This window comes from Crinia signifera, chromosome 1 (assembly GCF_055691185.1).
Source record: "Crinia signifera chromosome 1, ASM5569118v1, whole genome shotgun sequence".
In the NCBI taxonomy this organism is placed as follows: Eukaryota; Metazoa; Chordata; class Amphibia; order Anura; family Myobatrachidae; genus Crinia; species Crinia signifera.
Window position 1 is genome coordinate 12,743,004 of NC_139217.1, and position 16,038 is coordinate 12,759,041.

General features: G+C 55.1%; 1 protein-coding gene across 5 annotated transcripts in view; it reads left to right on the forward strand.

The window, feature by feature from the left end:
- Window positions 1-2,990: 2,990 nt before the first annotated feature.
- Window positions 2,991-16,038, forward strand: part of TTC31 (tetratricopeptide repeat domain 31) — a 38,604-nt gene continuing 25,556 nt past the window's right edge. For 2 of the 5 annotated variants that reach the window (XM_083178157.1, XM_083178333.1), the window contains exons 1-4: window positions 2,993-3,204; window positions 7,048-7,112; window positions 11,447-11,619; window positions 12,972-13,055. In XM_083178157.1, the coding sequence (XP_083034283.1) occupies window positions 7,109-7,112; window positions 11,447-11,619; window positions 12,972-13,055 (261 nt within the window). In that variant the 5' untranslated portion in view covers window positions 2,993-3,204; window positions 7,048-7,108. Of the gene's footprint in view, window positions 3,205-7,047; window positions 7,113-11,446; window positions 11,620-12,971; window positions 13,056-16,038 lie in introns of all 5 variants that reach the window. The other 3 variants (XM_083178248.1, XM_083178419.1, XM_083178507.1) reach the window with 3 other exon arrangements.

A 16,038-nucleotide genomic window follows, 5' to 3' on the forward strand; every position in this document is an offset into this window, starting at 1 on the left:
CAAAATCACCGTGGGTGTAAAATTTTTTTTTTTAAAAAACCCCACAGCACCCTCAAAAAAAAAACCTGCTGATCAGTGATGCAACACTGATTAGCAGTGAGGGGCAGCAGGCACACAACTTTGGGTGCAACCTGACAGGGTATATATAAAAAAAAAACCCTGCACCCCAAAAAAAGTTGCTGATCAGTTAGTTTATACTGATCAGCACAAAAGGGGGGCAGCAGGGGGCAGCAGATACAAAATTATATCACACAATATATATCTCTGACACAATGACGCTGCAGCAGCAGCAGCACAAGCAGACAGGAAGCAACAGCAACGAGGAAGCACCAGCAGCTGGCAGCACGGATGCCACCAACGCTGATCAGGTCAGTATAAGGGCACAGATGGGCACGGAGACCGCTCTGCACGCTGTTCCTGACCGGAATGGCGGCTGCAGGGCTGTCTCCGTTATTTCATTTGAGGTGTAATGGCTGTGATTGGTCCGTCGGTTCGACGGACCAATCACAGCCTTTGGGGGCAGGTGGGGTGAGGTGGGGTGTCCACCAGTGACACCCTTACACCCGGTGGTGATTGGTGCTGTACTTAACAGCACCAATCACCACCGATCCCTGTGTCACCGGCGAACGTTATTCGCCGGTACACAGAAAACGCTGTAATTGGCTGTTCACATTGAACAGCCAATCACAGCGATCGCCGATGGGTGGGGGCATCGCTGCCCCCCCTGGGCAATGAGGGAAGATGTCTGCTGTCAGGGACAGCAGACATCGTCCCTCTGTCACCGCGTCTATAGACGCGGTGACCGTTTAATGGCATGACGTACATTTATGCCATGTGTCGGGAAGTACATCCCGACCATGACGTAAATGTACGTCAAATGTCGGGAAGGGGTTAATGTATGATTACCTTCATCTGTGTTGAACAGGTAAATTGCTAAAAAAAAAGTTCTTTCAACACAGGTGCTGGCAATCATACATTAAGAGGGAAGTGCAGGAGCAGAGCATTGTGTCCTCCTGGAGAGGGTCATGTTGGGAGGTATGCGTTAATAATGGGGGGGGAGGCATTTAAAACATTGGTAGAAAAATTGGGGGTTTTGGTGCTTTTTAAATTGAAATAAATGTAAAATCGGGTCTCAGGGACTTCAATGTAAAAATCGGGTTGATCGCATCACACGCGATTTGGTTGGTCATGCGATGCGATCGACGCGATTTTTCCGACCCAATGGATACAATCAAAATCGGTGGCGCCGTGCTAGGAAACAAGTACCTAATTTGGATAAGGGATACTCAACCTGTACAAGTATACACAGTAAGATAAATTGCACACAATATATACAAGTACAGAATCTGACCTGCAGGACTCCTGGGTAGCTGAGGGGGAAATCGGCCTCAGCTGAATTGCCCTAGTGCAGGCATTCTAAACCACGGTCCTCAAGGCACAAAAACAGTGCAGGTTTTAGTTATATCCAGGCTTGAGCACAGGTGACTTATACCCCTTTTCCACTTGCAGTCCCGGGTCATACCCGGGAATGTGTTCCCGGATGCTTCCCGGGACACTACCCGGGAATGTACCCTTTCACACTGCAGTCAGACCTGGGATTGACCCGGGACAGCCCCATTCACACTGATCCCGGGAAATCCTGGGTGACTGTCTGTCACACACCCTCCGGTACAGCTCCAGGCTCCTCAGCGGCACAGGTCGCTGCAGGGAGCTTCGGTTTTTACAGTCCGGCGTTCCGGAATTTGCTCCGGTGCCAGTTTTTCCTGGGCTGCCCACAGCCACACGAGCCGCTATCAGCAGCAGAGGACGTATAGCGGTGGCTGCAGCTCGCCATGAGCTGTCTCTCCCCCCTGAGGGTGTGCGCTCCGTGCCGCTCGGACAACGGGCGCCGCCTGGGTCTCTGGCTGGCCAATGTGCAGAGCTGGTGCACGGAGGAGCAGCTATCAGCAGCAGCAGATTCTGGGGTAGCGTAAAAGTCCCACGGGACCATTCACACTGACCGTATTCCGGGTCCTACCCAGGTAAGGACCTGGGTAGAGATCCCGGATTGCTGAACACGGGATATTCCTCAAAGACCCTTTCACACTGCACTAAATCCCGGATTGATGCGCGTTCATGTGCAAAAACCCGGGATATTTTTGCAAGTGGAAAAGGGGTATGAATTAGTACCTGAGTGATTCTGATTAAACCATCTGTGCTGAAGCCTGGATATCACTAAAACCTGCACTGTTGGTATGCCTTGAGGACTGTGGTTGGGAATGCCCGGTTTAGTGTATGGCCACCGGTGCGATATGGCCAGTTTTCAGGCGATCGCGACACATTGGTGCAACGGACCTCATGAGAACTGGCACATCGCAGGTGGTATTGGTGCGATTGCGATGAGCGCTCCCGTGCGTCTTGCCTCTCAATGGCAGATCTCACTGGCTGCCACAAAGATTTGTCACAGTCCGTTCAGCCCTAATAATAGGAACGCATGAGATACACTGCTGGGAAAAGGACCGCATTCAATGCGTCACATGCGATCCTGGCCCCCAGGAAGGTCCCGGCCACATTGCAAGCAACCAATTAGTGAGATACATGTGTATGGCCACCTTTACTCTGTGCTGCACATGTTACATCTGCCCCCCTGCAGTGCAGCACATCAGCCGCCCGCCCCACATGCACTGTTACTTTACTCTGTGCACATTTTACATCTGCCCCCCCTGCAGTGCAGCAAATCAGCCGCCCGCCCCATGCACTGTTACTTTACTCTGTGCACATGTTACATCTGCCCCCTGCAGTGCAGCACATCACCCGCCCGCCCCATGCACTGTTACTTTACTCTGTGCACATGTTACATCTGCCCCCCTGCAGTGCAGCACATCAGCCGCCCGCCCCATGCACTGTTACTTAGTTTCTATTCCCGGGTATCTCCTCCCCTCCTGTATATAAGCCCGGGCAGGGTGCACTAGAGGGAAGGAGACAGAACACACAGTGACAGGAGGAGGAGGATTTCCCATCTGGTCACATGAGCAGACGCCGGACAGGGCAGGAAGTAGCCGATAAGATGGCGGCGGCTGAGGACACACATTGCTGCCTCTAGCGCCCGGACCTACTGGTAGCCAATCACAAGTGTCGAAGACCTGAAGTGTGGAGAGGGGCGGGGCCTCCTGCGGGAGACAGAGTACAGCGGCTGCATGTGTGACTCGTGCCGGGTGAGATGAGGTACAGGCGGGGCACGGGGCTTGGGGGACCCCGACACTACACCCCCTCCTCCTGTACACCCCCTGTACTGTATGTGTACAACCCCCTCCTCCTGTACACCCCCTGTACTGTATGTGTACGCCCCCTTCTCCTGTACACCCCCTGTACTGTATGTGTACGCCCCCTTCTCCTGTACACCCCCTGTACTGTATGTGTACGCCCCCTCCTCCCGTACACCCCCTGTACTGTATGTGTACAGCCCCTCCTCCTGTACACCCCCTGTACTGTATGTGTACAGCCCCTCCTCCTGTACACCCCCTGTACTGTATGTATACAGCCCCCTCCTCCTGTACACCCCCTGTACTGTATGTGTACGCTCCCTCCTTTACACCCCCTGTACTGTATGTGTACGCCCCCTCCTCCCGTACACCCTCTGTACTGTATGTATACAGCCCCCTCCTCCTGTACACCCCCTGTACTGTATGTATACAGCCCCTCCCCCTGTACACCCCCTGTACTGTATGTGTACGCCCCCTCCTAATGTACACCCCCTGTACTGTATGTGTACGCCCCCTCCTAATGTACACCCCCTGTACTGTATGTGTACAGCCCCTCCTCCTGTACACCCCCTGTACTGTATGTGTACGCCCCCTCCTCCTGTACACCCCCTGTACTGTATGTGTACGCCCCCTCCTCCTGTACACCCCCTGTACTGTATGTGTACAGCCCCTCCTCCTGTACACCCCCTGTACTGTATGTGTACGCTCCCTCCTTTACACCCCCTGTACTGTATGTGTACGCCCCCTCCTCCCGTACACCCCCTGTACTGTATGTGTACGCCCCCTCCTCCCGTACACCCTCTGTACTGTATGTATACAGCCCCCTCCTCCTGTACACCCCCTGTACTGTATGTATACAGCCCCTCCCCCTGTACACCCCTCCCCCTGTACACCCCCTGTACTGTATGTGTACGCCCCCTCCTCCTGTACACCCCCTGTACTGTATGTGTACGCCCCCTCCTCCCGTACACCCCCTGTACTGTATGTATACAGCCCCTCCTCCTGTACACCCCCTGTACTGTATGTATACAACCCCTCCTCCTGTACACCTCCTGTACTGTATGTATACAACCCCTTCTCCTGTACACCCCCTGTACTGTATGTGTACGCCCTCTTCTCCTGTACACCCCCTGCAGTGTATGTGTACGCCCCCTCCTCCTGTACACCCCCTGTATTGTATGTATACAACCCCTCCTCCTGTACAACCCCTGTACTGTATGTGCACAGCCCCTCCTCCGGTACACCCCTTGTACTGTATGTATACAACCCCTCCTCCTGTACACCCCCTGTACTGTATGTGTACAACCCCTCCTCCTGTACACCCCCTGTACTGTATGTATACAACCCCTCCTCCTGTACACCCCCTGTACTGTATGTGTACAACCCCTCCTCCTGTACACCCCCTGTACTGTATGTGTACGCTCCCTCCTTTACACCCCCTGTACTGTATGTGTACGCCCCCTCCTCCCGTACACCCCCTGTACTGTATGTGTACGCCCCCTCCTCCCGTACACCCTCTGTACTGTATGTATACAGCCCCCTCCTCCTGTACACCCCCTGTACTGTATGTATACAGCCCCTCCCCCTGTACACCCCCTGTACTGTATGTGTACGCCCCCTCCTCCTGTACACCCCCTGTACTGTATGTGTACGCCCCCTCCTCCCGTACACCCCCTGTACTGTATGTATACAGCCCCTCCTCCTGTACACCCCCTGTACTGTATGTATACAACCCCTCCTCCTGTACACCTCCTGTACTGTATGTATACAACCCCTTCTCCTGTACACCCCCTGTACTGTATGTGTACGCCCTCTTCTCCTGTACACCCCCTGCAGTGTATGTGTACGCCCCCTCCTCCTGTACACCCCCTGTATTGTATGTATACAACCCCTCCTCCTGTACAACCCCTGTACTGTATGTGCACAGCCCCTCCTCCGGTACACCCCTTGTACTGTATGTATACAACCCCTCCTCCTGTACACCCCCTGTACTGTATGTGTACAACCCCTCCTCCTGTACACCCCCTGTACTGTATGTATACAACCCCTCCTCCTGTACACCCCCTGTACTGTATGTGTACAACCCCTCCTCCTGTACACCCCCTGTACTGTATGTGTACAACCCCTCCGCCTGTACACCTCCTGTACTGTATGTGTACACCCCCTCCTCCTGTACACCCCCTGTACTGTGTCTACGCCCCCTTCTCCTGTACACCCCCTGTACTGTATGTGTACAACCCCTGTACTGTATGTGTACAACCCCTGTACTGTATGTGTACAACCCCTCCGCCTGTACACCTCCTGTACTGTATGTGTACACCCCCTCCTCCTGTACATCCTCTGTACTGTATGTGTACAACCCCTCCGCCTCTACACCCCCTGTACTTTATGTGTACACCCCCTGTACTGTATGTGTACGCCCCCTTCTCTTGTACACCCCCTGTACTGTATGTGTACGCTCCCTCCTGTACACCCCCTGTACTGTATGTGTACGCTCCCTCCTTTACACCCCCTGTACTGTATGTGTACGCCCCCTCCTCCTGTACACCCCCTGTACTGTATGTGTACGCCCCCTCCTCCCGTACACCCCCTGTACTGTATGTGTACAGCCCCTCCTCCTGTACACCCCCTGTACTGTATGTGTACAACCCCTCCTCCTGTACACCCCCTGTACTGTATGTGTATGCCCCCTTCTCTTGTACACCCCCTTTACTGTATGTGTACGCCCCCTCATCCTGTACACCCCCTGTAGTGTATGTGTACGTCCCCTCCTCCTGTACACCCCCTGTACTGTATGTGTACACCCCCCTGTACTGTAGTGTATGTGTATGCCCCCTCCTCCTGTACACCCTCTGTAGTGTATGTGTACGTCCCCTCCTCCTGTACACCCCCTGTACTGTATGTGTATACCCCCTGTACTTTAGTGTATGTGTACGCCCCCTTCTCCTGTACACCCCCTGTACTGTATGTGTACACCCCCTGTACTGTATGTGTACACCTCCTGTACTGTATATGCACAACCCCTCTGCCTGTACACCCCCTGTACTGTATGTGTACACCCCCTCCTCCTGTACAGCCCCTGTACTGTATGTGTACACTTCCTGTACTGTGTGTACAACCCCTGTACTGTATGTGTACAACCCCTCCGCCTGTACACCCCCTGTAGTGTCTGTGTACTCCCCCTTCTCTTGTACACCCCTGTACTATATGTGTACGCCCCCTCATCCTGTACACCCCCTGTAGTGTATGTGTACGTCCCCTCCTCCTGTACACCCCCTGTACTGTATGTGTACACCCCCTGTACTGTACTGTAGTGTATGTGTACGCCCCCTCCTCCTGTACACCCCCTGTACTGTATGTGTACGCCCCCTTCTCTTGTATACCCCCTGTACTGTATGTGTACGCCTCCTGCTCTTGTACACCCCCTGTACTGTATGTGTACGCCTCCTTCTCTTGTACACCCCCTGTACTGTATGTGTACACCCCCTGTACTGTACTGTATGTGTACGCCCCCTCCTCCTGTACACCCCTGTACTGTATGTGTACGCCCCCTTCTCTTGTACACCCCCTGTACTGTATGTCTACGCCTCCTTCTCTTGTACACCCCCTGTACTGTATGTGTACGCCCCCTTCTCTTGTACACCCCCTGTACTGTATGTCTACGCCTCCTTCTCTTGTACACCCCCTGTACTGTATGTGTACGCCCCCTTCTCTTGTACACCCCCTGTACTGTATGTGTACACCCCCTCCTGTATTAATGTACCCCCCTTTGACATGTCAGTGGTATTCTTGTCTTTCTCTGCAGAATGTATATAACATATGTGGAATTATAACAATGATCCGAAATCAGCAACTTGAATGAAAATATGGGTGAGCATATGTATTTAAATTACCCTGTAGTGGGAGGGGCAAACTATATGTCTCTTAGCTTCTCTCAGCTCCTGCAGTGGGTGGGCAGGCTCCATACTACCTGTGTCACCCTGCAGTGGGCGGGCGGGCTGTTTACGTTTATCTTTGTCACCCTGCAGTGGGCGGGCAGGCTCAATACTACCTCTGTCACCCTGCAGTGGGCGGGCAGTCTCTATATTACCAGTGTCACCCTTCAGTGGGCGGGCTGTTTACGTTTACCTGTGTCACCCTGCAGTGAGCGGGCCGACCCCGCACTACCTTTGTCACCCTGCAGAGGGCAGACAGTCTTCATATTACCAGTGTCACCCTGCAGTGGGCGTGCAGGCTCCGTACTACCTGTGTCACCCTGCAGTGGGTGGGCAGGCTCCATACTACCTCTGTCACCCTGCAGTGGTCGGGCAGTCTCTGTATTACCAATGTCGCCCTGTAGTGGGCGGGCAGTCTCTATATTACCAGTTTCACCCTGCAGTGGGCGGTCATTCTCTATATTACCAGTTTCACCCTGCAGTGGGCGGGCAGTCTCTATATTACCAGTGTCACCCTGCAGTGGGAGGGCAGTCTGTATATTACCAGTTTCGCCCTGCAGTGGGCGGGCAGTCTCTATATTACCAGTGTCGCCCTGCAGTGGGCGGGCAGTCTCTATATTACCAGTGTCGCCCTGCAGTGGGCGGGCAGTCTGTATATTACCAGTGTCGCCCTGCAGTGGGTGGGCAGTCTCTATATTACCAGTGTCGCCCTGCAGTGGGAGGGCAGTCTGTATATTACCAGTGTCGCCCTGCAGTGGGTGGGCAGTCTCTATATTACCAGTGTCGCCCTGCAGTGGACGGGCAGTCTCTATATTACCAGTGTCGCCCTGCAGTGGGCGGGCAGTCTCTATATTACCAGTGTCGCCCTGCAGTGGGCGGGCAGTCTCTATATTACCAGTGTCGCCCTGCAGTGGGCGGGCAGTCTCTATATTACCAGTGTCGCCCTGCAGTGGGCGGGCAGTCTCTATATTACCAGTGTCGCCCTGCAGTGGGTGGGCAGTCTCTATATTACCAGTGTCGCCCTGCAGTGGGCGGGCAGTCTCTATATTACCAGTGTCGCCCTGCAGTGGGCGGGCAGTCTCTATATTACCAGTGTCGCCCTGCAGTGGGCGGGCAGTCTCTATATTACCAGTGTCGCCCTGCAGTGGGCGGGCAGTCTCTATATTACCAGTGTCGCCCTGCAGTGGGTGGGCAGTCTCTATATTACCAGTGTCGCCCTGCAGTGGGTGGGCAGTCTCTATATTACCAGTTTCGCCCTGCAGTGGGCGGGCAGTCTCTATATTACCAGTGTCGCCCTGCAGTGGGAGGGCAGTCTGTATATTACCAGTTTCGCCCTGCAGTGGGCGGGCAGTCTCTATATTACCAGTGTCACCCTGCAGTGGGCGTGCAGGCTCCATACTACCAGTGTCGCCCTGCAGTGGGCGGGCAGTCTCTATATTACCATTGTCACCCTGCAGTGGGCGGGCAGTCTCTATATTACAAGTGGGTACTTATGTAGTATCTGGACGCCCGATTAAAAAATCGGGTCCATCACATGCGACCAAATCGCATGCGATGCGATGGACACGATTTTTCCATAGGATTCAATGTTAAAATGGACTGAGTCCATTTTAACATAGGATTCTGTGGGAAAAAGGGTCCTTTTCATTTCCCCACTATCCAACTACGCGTTGAGTTTGATATAAACCTGTGGCGGGTGCAGCGAGCCACTGAGCCCGAAGCGTGGCGAGCGCATGCGGAATACTTTTTAACGAATCCGCGTCCCCTCGCGGGGCTCGCTGCGCTCGCCACGCTTCGGGCTCGGTGGCTCGCTGCGCTCGCCACAGGTTTATATCCAACTCAACGCGTAGTTGGATAGTGGGGAAATGAAAAGGACCCTTTTTCCCATAGAATCCTATGGAAAATCGGGTCCATCGCATGCGATTTGGTCGAATGCGATGCGATAATCGGGCGTCTAGATACTACATAAGTACCTACCAGTGTCGCCCTGCAGTCGGTGGGCAGTCTGTATATTACCAGTGTCGCCCTGCAGTGGGCGGGCAGTCTCTATATTACCAGTGTCACCCTGCAGTGGGCGGGCAGTCTGTATATTACCAGTGTCGCCCTGCAGTGGGCGGGCAGTCTCTATATTACCAGTGTCGCCCTGCAGTGGGCGGGCAGTCTCTATATTACCAGTGTCGCCCTGCAGTGGGCGGGCAGTCTCTAAATTACCAGTGTCGCCCTGCAGGGGGCGGGCAGTCTCTATATTTCCAGTGTCGCCCTGCAGTGGGCGGGCAGTCTCTATATTACCAGTGTCGCCCTGCAGTGGGCGGGCAGCCTCTATATTACCAGTGTCGCCCTGCAGTGGGCGGGCAGTCTCTATATTACCAGTGTCGCCCTGCAGTGGGCGGGCAGTCTCTATATTACCAGTGTCGCCCTGCAGTGGGCGGGCAGTCTCTATATTACCAGTGTCACCCTGCAGTGGGTGGGCAGGCACTATATTACCAGTGTCGCCCTGCAGTGGGCGGGCAGTCTCTATATTACCAGTGTCACCCTGCAGTGGGTGGGCAGTCTCTATATTACCAGTGTCGCCCTGCAGTGGGCGGGCAGTCTCTATATTACCAGTGTCACCCTGCAGTGGGCGTGCAGGCTCCATACTACCAGTGTCGCCCTGCAGTTGGCGGGCAGTCTCTATATTACCATTGTCACCCTGCAGTGGGCGGGCAGTCTGTATATTACCAGTTTCGCCCTGCAGTGGGCGGGCAGTCTCTATATTACCAGTGTCACCCTGCAGTGGGAGGGCAGTCTGTATATTACCAGTGTCGCCCTGCAGTGGGCGGGCAGTCTCTATATTACCAGTGTCGCCCTGCAGTGGGCGGGCAGTCTCTATATTACCAGTGTCGCCCTGCAGTGGGCGGGCAGTCTCTATATTACCAGTGTCGCCCTGCAGTGGGCGGGCAGTCTCTATATTACCAGTGTCGCCCTGCAGTGGGCGGGCAGTCTCTATATTACCAGTGTCGCCCTGCAGGGGGCAGGCAGTCTCTATATTTCCAGTGTCGCCCTGCAGTGGGCGGGCAGTCTCTATATTACCAGTGTCGCCCTGCAGTGGGCGGGCAGTCTCTATATTACCAGTGTCGCCCTGCAGTGGGCGGGCAGTCTCTATATTACCAGTGTCGCCCTGCAGTGGGCGGGCAGTCTCTATATTACCAGTGTCGCCCTGCAGTGGGCGGGCAGTCTCTATATTACCAGTGTCGCCCTGCAGTGGGCGGGCAGGCACTATATTACCAGTGTCGCCCTGCAGTGGGCGGGCAGTCTCTATATTACCAGTGTCGCCCTGCAGTGGGCGGGCAGTCTCTATATTACCAGTGTCGCCCTGCAGTGGGTGGGCAGTCTCTATATTACCAGTGTCGCTCTGCAGTGGGCGGGCAGTCTCTATATTACCAGTGTCACCCTGCAGTGGGCGTGCAGGCTCCATACTACCAGTGTCGCCCTGCAGTGGGCGGGCAGTCTCTATATTACCATTGTCACCCTGCAGTGGGCGGGCAGTCTGTATATTACCAGTTTCGCCCTGCAGTGGGCGGGCAGTCTCTATATTACCAGTGTCACCCTGCAGTGGGAGGGCAGTCTGTATATTACCAGTTTCGCCCTGCAGTGGGCGGGCAGTCTCTTTATTACCAGTGTCACCCTGCAGTGGGCGTGCAGGCTCCATACTACCAGTGTCGCCCTGCAGTGGGCGGGCAGTCTCTATATTACCATTGTCACCCTGCAGTGGGCGGGCAGTCTGTATATTACCAGTTTCGCCCTGCAGTGGGCGGGCAGTCTCTATATTACCAGTGTCACCCTGCAGTGGGAGGGCAGTCTGTATATTACCAGTTTCGCCCTGCAGTGGGAGGGCAGTCTGTATATTACCAGTTTCGCCCTGCAGTGGGCGGGCAGTCTCTATATTACCAGTGTCACCCTGCAGTGGGCGTGCAGGCTCCATACTACCAGTGTCGCCCTGCAGTGGGCGGGCAGTCTCTATATTACCATTGTCACCCTGCAGTGGGCGGGCAGTCTGTATATTACCAGTGTCGCCCTGCAGTGGGCGGGCAGTCTGTATATTACCAGTGTCGCCCTGCAGTGGGCGGGCAGTCTCTATATTACCAGTGTCGCCCTGCAGTGGGCGGGCAGTCTGTATATTACCAGTGTCGCCCTGCAGTGGGCTGGCAGTCTGTGTATTACCAGTGTCGCCCTGCAGTGGGCGGGCAGGCTCCGTACTACCTGTGTCATATATGTGTCTCTCTCTTGCAGACTCGGATGACAGCTCTCTGGATGAATATTACTATTATAATGATGGCATTGATTATGGTGATAGATGCTGGGACCCCCCTATCCCCTATCAGGGGACGTATTGCGGCTTCCGCCCATCTTTTCTCTATTCCCAGCCTTACACCCTTCCTAAGGAGACCTATATAAGTCAGGAGGTGAGTACATGGCCGCATCCTGAGAGCACGCCTACTCACCGGGGTGCACGCCCTGTTAGTGAGCACGCCTACTCACCGGGGGGCACGCCCTGTTAGTGAGCACGCCTACTCACCGGGGTGCACGCCCTGTTAGTGAGCACGCCTACTCACCGGGGTGCACGCCCTGTTAGTGAGCACGCCTACTCACCGGGGTGCACGCCCTGTTAGTGAGCACGCCTACTCACCGGGGTGCACGCCCTGTTAGTGAGCACGCCTACTCACCGGGGTGCACGCCCTGTTAGTGAGCACGCCTACTCACCGGGGTGCACGCCCTGTTAGTGAGCACGCCTACTCACCGGGGTGCACGCCCTGTTAGTGAGCACGCCTACTCACCGGGGTGCACGCCCTGTTACTGAGCATGCCTACTCACCGGGGTGCACGCCCTGTTAGTGAGCACGCCTACTCACCGGGGTGCACGCCCTGTTAGTGAGCACGCCTACTCACCGGGGTGCACGCCCTGTTACTGAGCACACCTACTCAGCGGGGTACACGCCCTGTTAGTGAGCACGCCTACTAACCGGGGTGCACGCCCTGTTAGTGAGCACGCCTACTCACCGGGGTGCACGCCCTGTTAGTGAGCACGCCTACTCACCGTGGTACACGCCCTGTTAGTGAGCACGCCTACTCACCGGGGTGCACGCCCTGTTACTGAGCATGCCTACTCACCGGGGTGCACGCCCTGTTAGTGAGCACGCCTACTCACCGGGGTGCACGCCCTGTTAGTGAGCAGGCCTACTCAGCGGGGTGCACGCCCTGTTACTGAGCACACCTACTCAGCGGGGTACACGCCCTGTTAGTGAGCACGCCTACTAACCGGGGTGCACGCCCTGTTAGTGAGCACGCCTACTCACCGGGGTGCACGCCCTGTTAGTGAGCACGCCTACTCACCAGGGTGCACGCCCTGTTACTGAGCACGCCTACTAACCGGGGTGCACGCCCTGTTAGTGAGCACGCCTACTCACCGGGGTGCACGCCCTGTTAGTGAGCACGCCTACTCACCGGGGTGCACGCCCTGTTACTGAGCATGCCTACTCACCTGGTTGCACGCACTGATATTGAGAACATTTGTACACACTGGGCTGCATTCACATTGAGAAGAGTTATGTATACTCATTACATAGGCTGATCTATAGGGCAGGTGTCTATGCAATGGACTGAATTAGAGAACATGTCTACAATAGGATGGCGGGAGGACTGAGGAGAGAGGTCTGCTCCCAGCGTAACACTGTCCCAGGAGCTGCTACTCTCCGGGACTCCTGGTGGGATGTCATATACATGTGTCTCTAATCTGTCTGTTTATGTGCACAATGCAGGAAGCCGACAGAAATGCTAAAGAACTTATAGAAAAAGAGGAGAAAGAGAAGGAGAAAGCCGACAAGAAAAGACTGAAAAAGAAGGTAATATACAAGTTATATGACATCTGCTGAACCCGATTCCAATCCAATTCCCCGCATAGACTTCCCCTGCCCCTCCGTAGCTCTCTCTCCCCTCTCCGTAGCGCTTTCTTCCCCAACGTGGCGCTCTCCTCCCCCGCTCCTCCATAGCACGCTCTCCCCCCCTTGCGCTCCTACGTAGCGCCTCTCCCCCAACACCTCCCCCGCTCCTCCATAGCGCGCCCCCCCTCCGGAGCTGGAGGTTGGGAAGGGAGGGGGGGGGGGGTGCAGCCGTATTCTGAATGATAAATATAAACACTCAGCAGGGGAAGTTTGTGTGGTCTACTATTTTACAAATCTGGTCCCGGGTGGATTGATCGAACTATGTAAATGTCCTGTCTCATAGAAAATAGTGATACTGTATTAACAAATGCAGATTTTTCAAAATCTAAAACCTGGGACATTTATTCTTCGCTTCCCAGGGCTTGACGCTGGCTATAGGTTGGATCCAGGACTCTGCCCCTCCTCACCCTATGCCCCGCCCCCAGCCCAGGCAGTCCCAGGCAGTCGCTCGCACCCCTGCAGGAACACCAGGTTACAGACATTGGGGAGGGACACCCAGCAGGGGTTCCCACCACAATGCTGGTTCCTTGTTAGCCATTTTCCTGTGGGATCTTTAGCTCCTCCCAGGCGTGATTCCCGCCACTGGGTTCTTTACTCCTGCTCTCCGATGATGGGGAAAATCGCTCAATACATACACACTGAGCGGTTTTAGCCCATTTTAGTGATTTTCCCGGGGGTGTACGACTTTCCATAGCAGGACCCCCCCATTGCCCATCTGCTGATGAGTGGCCGGACCAGCGATAATGCGGGAGTGCGCATCAACGCTTATCGCTGCCTGAGCTGCTTTCATCTCAATGTCGCCCGGTGTGTATGGGCCTTAAGTCTTCATAGTGGAGTGTTGACAGATTAGCCTGTGAGAGAGTAGGGGTCTCTGTTATGTACACAGTTTCTTCCACAACCCGTTGGAGTGGATATCAGACCAGCGTAGAATAGAGGAATGTAATGCGCTAATCAATGGTATCACACATGTACAGCAATAATTGTAGTGGGTCAGAAATTGACTCCTTGTATGTAACCTTATTGGCAGGATGGCAAGCACTGCACTATGAATGTGATACATCCCACAACTGATAACAAGCATGGCTCTTTACTAGCCCCTTGTGGATGGACAGTTGCTGTTAAATGCACAGCTCCCAGCTGCCTTTGTGATGGGAGGTCTGCCTGGGAGCCCCTCTGCCCACACCTGCACGTTGGCCAGCTACCTTTGTGATGGGAGGTCTGCCTGGCTTCTGCCCTGGGAGCCCCTCTGCCCACACCTGCACATTGGCCAGCTACCTTTGTGATGGGAGGTCTGCCTGGCTTCTGACCTTGAGCCCCACTTCCCACACCTGCACATTGGCCAGCTACCTTTGTGATGGGAGGTCTGCCTGGCTTCTGACCTTGGAGCCCCACTCCCCACACCTGCACATTGGCCAGCTACCTTTGTGATGGGAGGTCTGCCTGGCTTCTGACCTTGGAGCCCCACTCCCCACACCTGCACATTGGCCAGCTACCTTTGTGATGGGAGGTCTGCCTGACTTCTGACCTTGGAGCCCATCTGCCCACACCTGCACATTGGCCAGCTACCTTTGTAATGGGAGGTCTGCCTGGCTTCTGACCTTGGAGCCCATCTGCCCACACCTGCACATTGGCCAGCTACCTTTGTGATGGGAGGTCTGCCTGGCTTCTGACGTTGGAGCCCATCTGCCCACACCTGCACATTGGCCAGCTACCTTTTTAATGGGAGGTCTGCCTGACTTCTGACCTGGGAGCCCATCTGCCCACACCTGCACATTGGCCAGCTACCTTTGTGATGGGAGGTCTGCCTGACTTCTGACCTTGGAGCCCATCTGCCCACACCTGCACATTGGCCAGCTACCTTTGTGATGGGAGGTCTGCCTGGCTTCTGACCTTGAGCCCCACACCTGCACATTGGCCAGCTACCTTTGTGATGGGAGGTCTGCCTGACTTCTGACCTTGGAGCCCATCTGCCCACACCTGCACATTGGCCAGCTACCTTTGTGATGGGAGGTCTGCCTGGCTTCTGACCTTGAGCCCCACACCTGCACATTGGCCAGCTACCTTTGTAATGGGAGGTCTGCCTGGCTTCTGACCTTGGAGCCCATCTGCCCACACCTGCACATTGGCCAGCTACCTTTGTGATGGGAGGTCTGCCTGGCTTCTGACCTTGGAGCCCATCTGCCCACACCTGCACATTGGCCAGCTACCTTTTTAATGGGAGGTCTGCCTGACTTCTGACCTGGGAGCCCATCTGCCCACACCTGCACATTGGCCAGCTACCTTTGTGATGGGAGGTCTGCCTGACTTCTGACCTGGGAGCCCATCTGCCCACACCTGCACATTGGCCAGCTACCTTTGTGATGGGAGGTCTGCCTGGCTTCTGACCTTGGAGCCCATCTGACCACACCTGCACATTGGCCAGCTACCTTTGTGATGGGAGGTCTGCCTGGCTTCTGACCTTGGAGCCCCACTCCCCACCTCCACATTGGCCAGCTACCTTTGTGATGGGAGGTCTGCCTGGCTTCTGACCTTGGAGCCCCACTCCCCACACCTGCACATTGGCCAGCTACCTTTGTGATGGGAGGTCTGCCTGGCTTCTGACCTTGGAGCCCCACACCTGCACATTGGCCAGCTACCTTTGTGATGGGAGGTCTACCTGGCTTCTGACCTGGAAGAGCCCATCTACACATTGGTCAGCACATGTGCGAGCCTATTGGATGTTTCTTGAGGAGTTTTGCATAATGAAGCCCATAGGCTCTTGTGACAGGAAGGCCTCTATCTGACATTGCCAGTTATAGAACAATGACAGAACACCATCAGGAGAAAGAAAGGCGCCCTGCAGCACAGGCCTGGGGTCCAGTATTCCGAGGGATGTAAAATCTTA